Source organism: Populus alba, chromosome 6 (genome assembly GCF_005239225.2).
Source record: "Populus alba chromosome 6, ASM523922v2, whole genome shotgun sequence".
NCBI lineage: Eukaryota > Viridiplantae > Streptophyta > Magnoliopsida > Malpighiales > Salicaceae > Populus > Populus alba.
In genome coordinates this window covers 23,710,279-23,723,174 of record NC_133289.1, presented here as the reverse complement: position 1 = coordinate 23,723,174, position 12,896 = coordinate 23,710,279, and the positions used below count along the sequence as shown (strand labels likewise).

The 12,896-nt window shown below is 33.2% G+C and overlaps 3 protein-coding genes across 3 annotated transcripts; 1 reads left to right on the top strand and 2 right to left on the bottom strand.

The window, feature by feature from the left end:
* Positions 1-2,027: 2,027 nt before the first annotated feature.
* LOC118050168 (putative F-box protein PP2-B12) lies at positions 2,028-4,173 on the bottom strand. The gene is made up of 4 exons (XM_035060413.2): positions 3,816-4,173; positions 3,254-3,372; positions 2,683-3,161; positions 2,028-2,379 (listed from the first exon to the last, which is right to left on the bottom strand). The coding sequence occupies exons 1-4, from the start codon at positions 4,101-4,103 to the stop codon at positions 2,351-2,353; spliced, it is 915 nt and encodes a 304-aa protein (XP_034916304.1). The 5' UTR covers positions 4,104-4,173; the 3' UTR covers positions 2,028-2,350.
* Positions 4,174-7,193: 3,020 nt separating this feature from the next.
* Positions 7,194-8,656, bottom strand: LOC118050169 (uncharacterized). Its single transcript, XM_035060414.2, has 3 exons — positions 8,252-8,656; positions 7,635-7,784; positions 7,194-7,514 (listed from the first exon to the last, which is right to left on the bottom strand). The coding sequence occupies exons 1-3, from the start codon at positions 8,471-8,473 to the stop codon at positions 7,437-7,439; spliced, it is 450 nt and encodes a 149-aa protein (XP_034916305.1). The 5' UTR covers positions 8,474-8,656; the 3' UTR covers positions 7,194-7,436.
* Positions 8,657-10,112: 1,456 nt separating this feature from the next.
* On the top strand, positions 10,113-10,923 carry LOC118050170 (VQ motif-containing protein 31). Its single transcript, XM_035060415.2, has one exon. The coding sequence runs from the start codon at positions 10,238-10,240 to the stop codon at positions 10,772-10,774; it is 537 nt and encodes a 178-aa protein (XP_034916306.1). The 5' UTR covers positions 10,113-10,237; the 3' UTR covers positions 10,775-10,923.
* The last annotated feature ends 1,973 nt before the right edge of the window (positions 10,924-12,896 follow it).

Below are 12,896 nucleotides of genomic sequence, written 5' to 3'. Positions count from 1 at the left end.
TATATATATAATAAAAAGGATAAATCAAAAGGTGAACGAAAATATAAGAATAAATTATACTTATTCTCATTAAATTTGAATATAAAATGATAAGAAAAAAAAAAAAAGAAGAGCAAAGTGGTTTCCCATTCAAATAACGAATATTTAATACTTAAAAGCAATGTTAATTTATTTAATTACTTGGGATTAGCAAAATGATTAATGATAGAAAAATGAGATCCGAGTCAGAGGCGGCAACTTTATAACTTTTAGCTGTGGCCTGTGGTGTATCCAAGATGTACGACGCGGCAGAGCCGCCGTGGCCACCCATTACACGGTTCACTTCTTGGATTGTAGCTGTGTGCCATGTGGTCTTCGTAATCGCCATGTGCAAGCTAGTGTCCAAGGTGGAGGATCTCTGTAACCACTCAGAGAATGGGCAGTGCACTGACAAATATGTTGTCTGAACCCGTACTGATCGAAACAAAAGTCAGACCACTCTTAAAAGCAGATATCCCCTCTCAAGCTTACCATTTCTTGACAAAATGCGAAGCTTGTTCCTGAGAAGTAAACTACGAGCACCGGCAAGAGGCTTGAAAAATATATCAGCAATTTGATCTTTGCTTAGAGATGTACTGGACTTTAATGCTTCCATTTGCTACCTGATGTACATTGTTGATGGGGATAGCATACTGATGTTGATTTCGCCACGGATTTCCAGCCAACACACCCAGAGAAGCTCAGCTACTTCTGCAAATCTGTGGCATCCAAAATCATAAAATTGTATCAGAACCACAACAGAAGAAAACAGAAAAATTATAAGTGAAAGCAGAGAAACCTTGATCCAGGATAGAAAATCCATTCCCCATATTCCTGATTATCACTCCATGCAATTCCCAGATCCCTTGCCGAAAGCCTGTAACATTTCTTCCCATTCTTTTTATCCAATGAAAAGCTCTACTCAATGCAAAAGCAGCACGCTATTAGAATTTTTTCCTCTTATGACCATTGTTAGGCAATTTATGAATTAATAAAATGAAATTTACCTTTTTCCCATTATCAAAGGTTACTGGGTTGTCACAGAGACTGAAGAGCGGTTGTTTTTTGGAAGTTACACGCTTCAACAGCAGAGAGCCATCAGGGGAATTGGATAGAATAGATTCAAGATCACAGGGAAAGAACCCGTCCCAAACCATGCTGAATTCGGAGGCTGGCCTGAATGTAGGGGAGACGACAGACAGCCTGCATACATCCCGAGGACTTGTGAAGGACAACACATTTGCTAAGCACACTTAATCTAGCATGTCCAGTGCGAAGTGATGTCCTACTACCTTATGATCATCGCTCTCCATTTGCATTACCTTTTTGATGAATTCCATTTCCAATAACTTTTTTATGAATTCCATTTGCATATTTTTCCCGTGTAAGCATCAAGTTCTGGAACAGATACAGGAGAAAGCTTGGAAGTTAAGGTTGTACATGTGCCGATCCTGATTAGGGAATCTTATTAGGTGTACCAAGATTGATCAAATCCAGTCAATGCTTGAAAAATAGAAATAAAAATCAATTATATAATAATTAGACTTTTGAAATGATAAAATATGGGAAACGCCGTATGAATGCTTTCGTGCATATTGAAGCATAGTTTGATCAAATTGAGTGTAACTAAACCCTGAAAGCTTCATAGATATCATGGATAGTTCATGAGTTGAGACCATGTTAAGCAAATCAGGCAGCTAAAGTTCAAAAACATTCAAAAATGATACAGGTACAGGTCCTATGAAGCTCTTTCTATTTTCCGTGCGTCTTTCTTTCCCTAGAAGTGATCCAATAAGCCTGTCATGTCAAGTTATTCAGGTTTGATCTCATTAAGCAGTTACCGGTTAAGGTTATACAGCACTTGAGCAAGTACAATTCCAATATGAGTTGCGACCATTTTGATCAACAAAATCAGGCATCAGAGCATTTGAAAATGTGGCGGGTACAGATGCTACAAAATTGTTCAGGGCCAGAAATATTACCAGGCTATGAAGAGTCAACAGGCAAAATAGCTAGTATAAGTTTATAGTAACTTCTTTTTATTTGAATTCACTAGATTGCTTTCTGTGAAAAAAAGATTGTGTTTGAAACCTCAACTAGACTACAAAGATCCCAGCAAAACAATGTCCCATTCGATTTAGTACCTTTTGGATTTAAACTACATACACACTGGATAGTTTTGAATACAGACAACAGATAACATTGTTTCAACAATATAATTTTGCTCTCTTTGTGGTTCTAGTCTCAGCATCAACAGTATGGTTGGAAACTTTGCCGGCTTCTAGTATTAAACATGCCACTTCAGATGAAGAAGTCCATTTCCTGTGCATCTTTAACTGCTTGGACTAGCTCCTCTTGCACCTGAGACAGAAACAAATGACATCAAGCAATTTGTTGAAAGAAGATAATTTAAAATGAAGTGAACATCATAAACATGAGATCCAACTTCTATCATCACTAAAAATTTACATATTAAGTAGATGAAAGATAAAAGTTACTGAAATGCTATCTGCATCCTCCTACATAGCTGTGTGCGCACTAGACCAGCTGCAAAGGCTCTTGATAGTGATGCAATCAAGATACCAACCTTAATCTACGCACTACAGATGTGAAAAAAAGTAGACATGATTACTAGAATATGAAAACAGTTGCTCATCTAGTTACCCTGTTTTGGTCTAATCTCAATCCCTTCAACAATCAGCCCACGTTTCCAATGAGTAGTGCCATCAAAAACTCTAATTCCCAGCTCTCCATCTTTCCCTTCCTTGGTAAAGAACTCACCTAATTCAATCTCCAACCACCCATCTCCTCTTTCCTGTGGATAATGTCCATCACTTTCTCCAGTAGATACAGATCTTCTGCGGCTGAAGCTAAATAAAGAAAACCGCCGTCTTGCATTACGGGGTACCTGCCCCCGCCTTCTTTCTGCACTCCAGCTAACAGTCCGTGTATAACTTTCTTCTCCATCCAGTTTCATTGCAACCGCAACTGGCTGGTCATCCAATCCATAATTGTGAATGTCTATGGAAAACTTTAACACAAGGTATGCTGTGTACAACGTTGCGGGTGATAGCATGCTAGTATTGATTTTGCCACGGATTTCAAGCCAGCACACCGAAATAAGCTCAGCTACTTCTGGAAATCTGTGGGTGAACCATCAACATTTACATATCCCAATCACAAAAACAGAAAACTAAGAAGAAAAAACTCAAAAAAAGAAAAAGAAAAGAAAAACCTAGATGTGGGGTCAGAATTCCATGTCCAATACTCAGGAGAATCACCCCATGTAATCGAGAGGTCCCTTGCAGAAAGCCTGTAACATTTCTTCCCACTCTTTTTTTCCAATGAAAAGCTCTATTCAATACAAAAGGCAGGATGCTTTAGACAAATTATTACTCCTAATAAAACCACAAAGATCCACTGCTTAATAAAATCAAATCAGTCACATAGGTTTGGGGACATGGGACTGGACAAGAGGCAAAACTACCTTTCCTCCAATGTAACAGCCTTTTTCCCATCATCTCTAACCAGGATAAGAGATTATATTTACAGAAAATCCAATTCCCTTTCCATTACTATCAAACAAAATACTCTTGATGGGTCCAACAAAGACTTCAGCAAACTTTATCAATGAAAATCAACAGTCAACTGGTCAATTGGATATAAAAAAAGAAGACATTTTGGTCAAATAAAAAGCAATCCAGTCAATCAAATGATATTTAAAACAAGAAAACACAAAAGGATCAATAAAAAAATTCAAAGGAAAGGAAGTTAATTAGAAAAGAAGAAAAATTTACCTTTCTCCCATTATCAACAAGCACTGGATTCTCACAGAGGCTAAAATACAGTTCCTTTTTGGAAGCCGTAGATGCCATCAGGCGAGAACCATCAGGGGAGGTGGATAGAATAGATTTAAGATCTCTAGGAAGGAACCTCTCCCAAACAACATCGGATACGGCGGCCAACATGAACATGGGAGAGACAACCGAGAGCCGGCCAACGTCCTGAGGAGTTGTAAACGACAGTGCATTAGCTATGCACCCTTCTGGTAGCTCATTCAAAGACATTTCTTCTGATATTTCCATTTTTTTGGTGCGAGAATCAAATCCTTTCTGCCGACGGAGTCTAAATTAAAGGGGAGAGAGGAAGATGGACTAGGCATGGTTTTATTTTTTTTATTTTTGAATTTGTTTTTAATTAATATCTTTTTTATATGTTTTTTAAAATAATTTGTTTTAATTAATACCCTTTTATGTGATTATTTTGATTTATTTAGCCTTTTTTAATAGTGTTTATTTTTTTTATTATATTAGATGTGTTTAATTTTTTTAAAGGTTAGTATAATTTATATGTAATCGTTTTTATATTTTTTTATAGATTAAATTTTTTTTTATAATATTTTTTATATGTACATCTTACATATAGTATTTATTTTCTTTTATTTTCTTCAATAAATTTTATGTGCATTGATTTTTATTACAAGTTAATTTTAATAAAAAAAATTATATTAAACATAATCACGTAAATTATTTATATTGTAATATTAAATATTTTCATTTATATTTATTTTTTAATTTTTTCAATTATATTTTTATTTATCATTAATGATTATTTATTTATTTATTTGCATAATAATTCATGATTTATTTAATTCAATGTATGCATAAGTTTTTCAATTTACATTTAAATTTTTTCATGTAAAACAATACGTTGAGAAATTCTACATGTTTAATTTTTTTTTTATCATGAATTGGTGTTTTCAATTTTATCCTTATCCTTATGATTTGTTTTTGTTTTTCTTAATCCTTTTTGTAAGAGTTTTATTGTTTTAATTTTACCCTTCAATCCAAGTTGATAGTGTATTGTTTTTTTTTATTCTTTTAATTTTTTTTATTAATTTTTTTTCTTCTTTTCAATTTATCTCTCAAAGTGAAATTTATTTTTTCCCTTTAATTTATTTTTTATTTTTATTTTAACCCATATTCTTTTAATCACTATTTTTTTATTTTTGTGATTTATTTAGTATTTTTTTTTCAATTTCAACCTTTAACGTTTCATTTTCTAGAGATTGAATTTCATGTTTTTTCCATGCATAGTACCTCCAATCTAATGACCCGAGTTACAAATTTGAGAAGTTAATAAGGATTGACATCTTTTTTTATCTTTTTTTTTTTATAACATTGTTTTGACATTGTTTTTTTTAAAATAACTTTGTATTTTTCTTTAATTTTTTTCTATCAAAATGTCCTTATTTTATGACCTAGAACATTAGTTTATCAAGTTAATTCAAATTAGCCAATTCTTTAATGTTTTAGATTACTGCTGAGCTAAGTTGGCTCTCACCAATTTTTTATCTTTTTTTTTTTATTGTATTTTATCCTCAATGTTTAATTGACAAAAAAATAAAACAACATTATCTTTTGTTCTTGAATAAATGTTTTTGTCTCATGCTATCTTATATATGTGTATTCTTGTTTAATATCGTTCCTTTTTATATATATATTATTCATATAAAATTATTTTATTTAATTGGCCAAGAGCATAATTATTACATTTAAAAAAAAAATTATGCTTCCGATACCTAATTATTTTTTGGAAAAAGTTAATATAATCTCACAGCATAGCACGGATAATAATCTATTGTACCCTGAAACGCAACTAGTTAAACTCGACAAGATCCAAACTTTTCAAAAGGGTACACATCAACAATGAAACAAAAGCTTCTACGCAAAAAACAAGCATAGCATAAACGAATCCAGCTTGAAAAACGCGAAGAATCCCACTCAAGCTAAGAATTTGTTATCCCGAGAAAGATCGATTCGGGATCACTGTTGGACAGAAAAAGATTACTTGACTCGTTCAAATTTTCCTGTTATTGCTAAAAACAAGTTTAATTTTGAATTAGCACCGGGTATCTGGCCGAGACCCGACAAATGCCGCGGGTATACCGTCCCTCGGCAAGGCAATCTTATTATGTCTTTGATCTCTATCTTCTTTCAGATTATCGATGAGTGGACGACTCGGGTCAGAACAAGAACAGGTAAGAATCTGCAGAAGAACTGGATTTTGCTGAAATATTTACTGGAGAAGGCATAATGCTTGCTTACATAAAATGCTTGTTTCGTCATTGGTGATGGAGAAAGTTAAAATTCAGAGAGTAATGAAAATTGGTGTTCATGACATGCATATCAACCTGGAACCATTTCCATTTGCAAATTGTTATCTCCGTAGTAACATTTAGTGGACCATTCTGCCTCCAAAACATGGTTGTGTTGGGCTGTGATGAGTAGTTTCTTTAGCTTAGTACTGTCAATTTAGGAATGTAGGGGCAGATTTCTGTCTGCTGTCATATGTAATACAGTTGCAATTTTGCATGGAATGCTTTCAGGTTTCTGTTTGCTGATAATGTGGCATTGAAGGTTTCTCAACTCGAGCCACTACCAAAGATGACTATGTTCTTCACTTTGTGTTTGTAAAAACAGCTTGTTTGTATCAAAACGTTCCTCTGTAAAAACTGCATGGCTGTATCAACATATTGCAGCTCAAGTTTATTCTCCTTCACACTTGATTTATGCATAAGTTTTCGATGTTAGATAACCTAGCAGGCATTTACATGATCACCGAACTGATATTTTCTTCATAAACCCTAGATGGATAAGTTGGTCCGAATGAGCTTGGGATTATATACCTAACCTTCAACATCATTTCCACGTTTCTTTCTAGGCTTGAATGCATGTTTAAACAAAGAAGCAGGATCTTGGGTTGAAAAGAGAGTGCCTTAACTCCTACTGTGGACGTTATGCTTCTTAGAACTTCAGTGGACCTGATTTTTATTTGATCAAGCTCCATTGAACTTCAGGATCAGGCACTGCCTAGACAATGATAGTCAGGTTGGTTATGGGGGGTGCATAATTCAACACGTCGACAGCATAGTGTTGGAATGGACATCAGGTTGAATGCTTTCCATTTCCCTCGAAGAAATGACAAAGACTGGGCTTACTAAGCAGCAACAATATAGAAGAGAACAGCTACAATGCCTAATAGTGCACACTGTCCCTAACGTAGACACAAATTCAAAGCGTTTTCAGTGAATCAAACATGTTTAAACTAAGATAGCATAACATTTTTAGCACCACCTGATGCAACCTGCATAACATCTTGTGAATCAATGATGATATCTCAAATAAAAAAAAGTTCGATATTTATTTCCTTAGAATTTAATCCAATACATGGACTGATTTGTTGAATAAACACGACAAATACAGGTATGAGTTGTACTATGAAGTTAATGTAATCACTTGTATAAATTCCAAAACAGAAAAGGAGAATAAATCAGAACATGAATAAGAAGAAGCCTTGCAATATTTCCTGCACCTGTTCGGTAGCTTTAACTTCCTAACAACTGCACTCCAATGCTGTTACTTGGAGATCAGAGGCTCCCCCAACCACTTGGCACGAAAGCCAGTTCCTTTACAATCAGAGCAGCGCATTGACCCCTGAAAAAGAATAAAAGTTACAAAATGCATATAATGTTAACTTGTAGTTCTACTTTATCATTAAGAATTAAGTCCTCACGATACTTGAACATCCATAAATTTGCCAACATTTTAACATACCTTTCCAGCACAAATAACACAAGTGGTATTTCTGGAAGGAACTTGGCAGAGCATGTTATCGCCAAGAATGAAGAACCCTGTACCCCTACACCACTGGCATTCAACATGCCCATTTGAATCGCAGGAAGTACACGAAACTGGCCTTGGTTGCTGTAACCATCACGAACATTAGATGTGTAAAACTTGTCAGAAACAGAAATGATCGCATCAAACATTCTGTTGGTCTTTAATCTATATCCCAGTAAACAATCCTTGCCCTTTTCTAAAACAGTTAAACATCATTAAATTCTACTCTTCTGGTTAGTAGCATAAAACCATATGGTACTATTCCAGATCATAAAACCCTAAAAATACCTCAATTTTTTAAGCCCTAAATCCAATCATAAGATCCCATTGAAGATATTCCATTTTCAAAGACACAAAGTTGTCAATTTTTTTTCATTTCTCACTCAATTTTCACCGACCCAAAACAATTAAATAAAACTTAATCTCTATCACCATATTTCATGAAAAGCAAGTAAGATTAAATTTCCAAAATTGAGAAATCCCAATCAATAATTCATAAAAAGAAAGAAAGAAAACCCAATTCAAAAAAGTGAGAACGATTTAAACTTTACCTGAGAGATTAACCAAGCTTGTTCCATTCTCTTAGCAATATCAGAAGAACTCTCATGAGAATCCACCATTGAAGCTCTAACAACTCCACAGACCCTCCTTGAGCTACTGTTGCTTGTACCATGAGGTACTATTACAACTCCTCTTCTTAAGCAGCTCATGTTAATATCCATGGATTTAGCTGCAGCAATCATGGGCCTGCTACAAGAACACACAGAATTCATCGTTCAATTCTACAGGGAGAGAGGGAGAGACGAATGTAATATTTTGGGATTTTTTGTCTTTATCTGGTGGCGGAAACCAAACGGAATTCCTTTCTCTTCCTTTTTCCGTGCGTGTTAAAATAACGATCACTGGGGGAGATTTTGGGCCCGCTCCTTGTTTGGACCGCGAGAAAAATCGGATATCTCCAGGAATTTGGATTAGGTGATGGCGGCTACTGTTTTTTCCAGTTGGGTTGGAACTTAGGCTTTAAATTTGTATACAGAATTTCTATTTTGTTTCGACTAAAAAGCCCAATTTCTTAAATGGAAACCAAAGGTGGGTTTTGACATTTTAAATTCCAAAATGTTTGGTTTGATATAAATTGTGGAATTGAACATAAAAAATATTACAATTATAAAAAATAAAATAAAAAACCACATAAAAATAAAATAAAAGCCACATGTGTTTTTATAAGAATTTACATTGTATTTTAAAATAAATTTAATTTTTTTCATAAGACTTTTTTCCTTTTTGAATTGATTCTTTTGTTGCCAAATTAATATTGAATAATTTATGATTTGTGATTTTTCAAGAAATAGCCAAATTAAAAAATTAAGTATCAAAGTAAAATATATATAAAGAAAATGAATGATAATTTCAAAATTATCACAAAATGTCCACTTTGATATAAAAAATTCAGAATGTTTATTTTTTAATTCTTGATTTGAGAAGATTAAAAAGAAAATTATTGAATTTTAGTAGCAAGGTATTTTTTAGGTTGGCATCAAATATAACAACAAAAATATATATCAATTTTGATGTTAAAAGATTTCATTCGATTACACGAGTTTCACCTAAGTGTTTTTTATCCATTTTCTTGTCTAAAATAGTAGGTTTGACCTTGATTTTATTTTGAATTGATTTTGAATTATTTGATGGATATTTGTTTTATTTTAGATTGTGTATGAATTTATCAAGATATTTTGAGTGTTTTTTAAAAATGTTTTTAATCAAAATAGATTAAATTTTTTTTTTTGAATATAAACCCCAAGAATTGATTTTTTAGTGACCCTTTAATCATAAAAAACTAGAGTAATGAATTACATGACATTCATGTTTTTTTTTTTTAAAAGACAACTATAGTTCGTGTCCATGTTTTGTTAGCTAAATTCGTCATCAATGGTTGAAAAAAAAGAAGAAGGAAATGTCTCCCTCCAAGCAAGAAAAGATTAGGGACTAAAATGTATTATTTTATTCTCATATTAATATATATATTTTTTCATTTGATGGTAAATAATATTTTTGAACTAGCGAGTTGAAAATAGATTTCGTTTCTAAATGATCAAAGAAAAAATAAATTATCATGTTAGTAAGTTTCCTAAGTTATTGTACATACCGAACCAACCATGATTGTATTTTTTTCTCATACCATACTATAAAAGGAAACTATTTAAAAAGAGAATCAACTATGATCCTTAAAATGGAAAAATCAGTCCATACAAATGTACAAAGTCTATGCTCAAACTATAACAAAATTAATAAATAAGATAACCCCCTCCGCTCTTCACCCCTAAGAAACTCTCTAAATATATTCATTGACTCCTTAATCAACAACTCACACATCCTCTCCCTCTCCCTCTCCCTCTCCCTCTCCCGCTCTCCCTCTCCATCTCTCTCTCCCTCCCTCTCCCTCTCTCTCTCTCAAGATTTCACCTAATATTTATAGCAATCCTATTAGTCCCTCTGCTCCTTTGCCAACGAAAATTGGAAGGCATAATCACATCATGAACACTAGTACATCTTCTTCTTCTTCTTCTTCACCTCTAACATCACCCACGACCTTTGTTCAGGCGGACATAAACACCTTCAGGGACCTTGTCCAAAAACTAACCGGTTTAGCCAGTGACACGCAAAGACTCCCGGTGACAAGAGCAGTCTCCTCCTCGAAACCATCTCGTAATCCCGTTGACTTAACTGGTCCTCGCCGGTCACCTTTCAAGCTCCAAGAGCGAAGACATACCTTAAGAAAGCTTGAGATCAAACTTGGCCTGACCTCTCTTAGTAACTCATCATCATCACCAACCCGCCAAACACACCGACTGGACTCGCCAGTGACTCCACTGTGTTCAGGATTTTTGTTCTTCCCTAGCCCAGGAACCGAGTCACCATCGTCGCCAGCAGTTTTAGAGGAGGAGAAGGCTATAGCTGAAAAGGGTTTTTACTTTCATCCTTCGCCTTTGAACACACCAAGAGGGAGCGAGCCACCGGAGTTACTGACTCTGTTTCCATTGAGTTCACCGAGCCAAAGTAATCAAGATTAGGTGTTGAAAGAATGTTTAAGGAAGCACTGAACGTATCTGCTGTATCCTGCATGAAGTTCTTGTTCTGGGTTTTAAAGAATGTTTAAAGCTCGGAATTTGAGGTTAAATATTATCAAGCATAGAGAAATGTTTGCCATGTTTTAGGTTTCTTTTTCCAATCTTCTTCCCTATCTTGCAAATGTTCAGGGATGATGATGATGCCTGTGGAATTTCAATGGGACGAATCTGTTAATTAATCAAAACCCGGGCCATTGAAGATATTATTATCTCAAAGACACAAAGTTCTCAACCTTCTCCCTTTCTCACTCAATTTTCACCAACCCAAATCCCAATCTATAATTAAAAAGGAAAACCCAATTAAAAAAAAAATGAGACCCAGTTCATAAAAATGAGAAAGATTTGAACTTTATCTGAGAGATTAACCACGCTCGTTCCATTCTCTTAACAAGTTCAGAAGAACTCTCATAAGAATCCACCATTGAAGCTCTATAGCAACTCCACAAACCTTCCTCGAACTAACTGCTGCTTTCACCATGAGGTAAAACTACAACTCCTCTTAAGCAGCACATATTATTATTCATGGATTTACTTGCTGCAATAACGGGGCCATCACAAGAACACACAGAATTCATCATTTAATTCTCCAGAGAGAAACGAATATGATTTTTTGGGTTTTTCTTTCTTTATCCGGTGGCGGAAACCAAACGGATTCCTTTTATCTTCCTTTTTTCTCTCAAGCTGTTTGATTCATAGCTTTTAAACTCGGCTGGAAGATGATCCGAGACAAATCTTGGATTACAAATTATGTGGATTAATCGGGAAAATTCAAATCAGCTTAATTTTTTTATATATAAAAAAATAAAAATAATATCATTTAAAAATATTTTTTTAAAAAATAGTTAAGAATTTTGACTGGCGTTCATTGGGTTAACTGAGTAATATGCGGTCAATTCTCTCTATTTTTATTAAAAATAACTCAATTTAACTTTTATTTCACCGTTTAACCCGTTAAGTCGGATCAGATTTTAAAAAATTAATTATAATAAAAATTAACCAGGTGTAATTTTAAAAATTCTTTATAATATTCTTTATGTAACTAGCACTTTTCTATAAGGTATGCTTGAGTTAATTAACTAATAAACTACGTCATCAATTCATGATAACAGTTTCAAGAAATCATCAATTATGTCTACAAATCCAAAAAATCGTAAGCCATGAACAATTACCAATGCAAAAAATGAAACGGAAACAATCACCTTTTTAAAAAGCCAAATTAATTTTTTTTTTGTAAGGATTAATATTGATGCTTGTAGTAAATGAATTTGTCAATTGATATTTGTTTTAATTTTTTATATGCAAGTTTCAAAACCTAAAATATAATTATTCTAACATGTTGCATAGAGATATAGTCTCCTTATAAAAAAGGTATATCAAAATAGTTTCATTTAGAAAAGTAAAAGGTTAGCAAAATAAGTAGAGAAGATACCTTTTACCCTTTATTTCTCTTTCTATAGTGATAATCAAGTTATCATTATGATTAATTTTATTTAGAAAATAATATTTATGCTATTTAGAAAAGCGATTGCTTCCATTTAATTTTTTTTTTAATATAATTGATAATTTGTTGATATGGGATGATGACATGATCATATATTAATTAATGACTTAAGCAGTAATTAACTAGAATTTATAAGAAGTCAATAGTTACAGTTTAATTAGAACTGTAAATTTTCTTGTGATTCCCTAGAAAATATATTAATTAATGACTTAATTAACTAGAATTTTCTTATTTTTTTTTCTAATCTACATGTACAATATCATTCCCTAGAAAATATATTTAATATAAATGACAAGTAGATTTTCCAGATATAAATACATGTTTTTTAACATTAAAATATAAAACAATTAAACTTAAAATAAACAATAAAATTCTTAAAAATAACTTGTTATATTTCTTATTTAATGTAAAAAGGTTTGAGCGATCTACTCTTAATGTATCATCTAGCTAGTTTACCAATTAATCTAATGATAGATTAGGTTGATAGCTAATTAAGACATATTGTTTCCTTCTTAGCTACTAAGAATAGAAAGTGACTAGTCCTAACATGTCTATAACTACTCA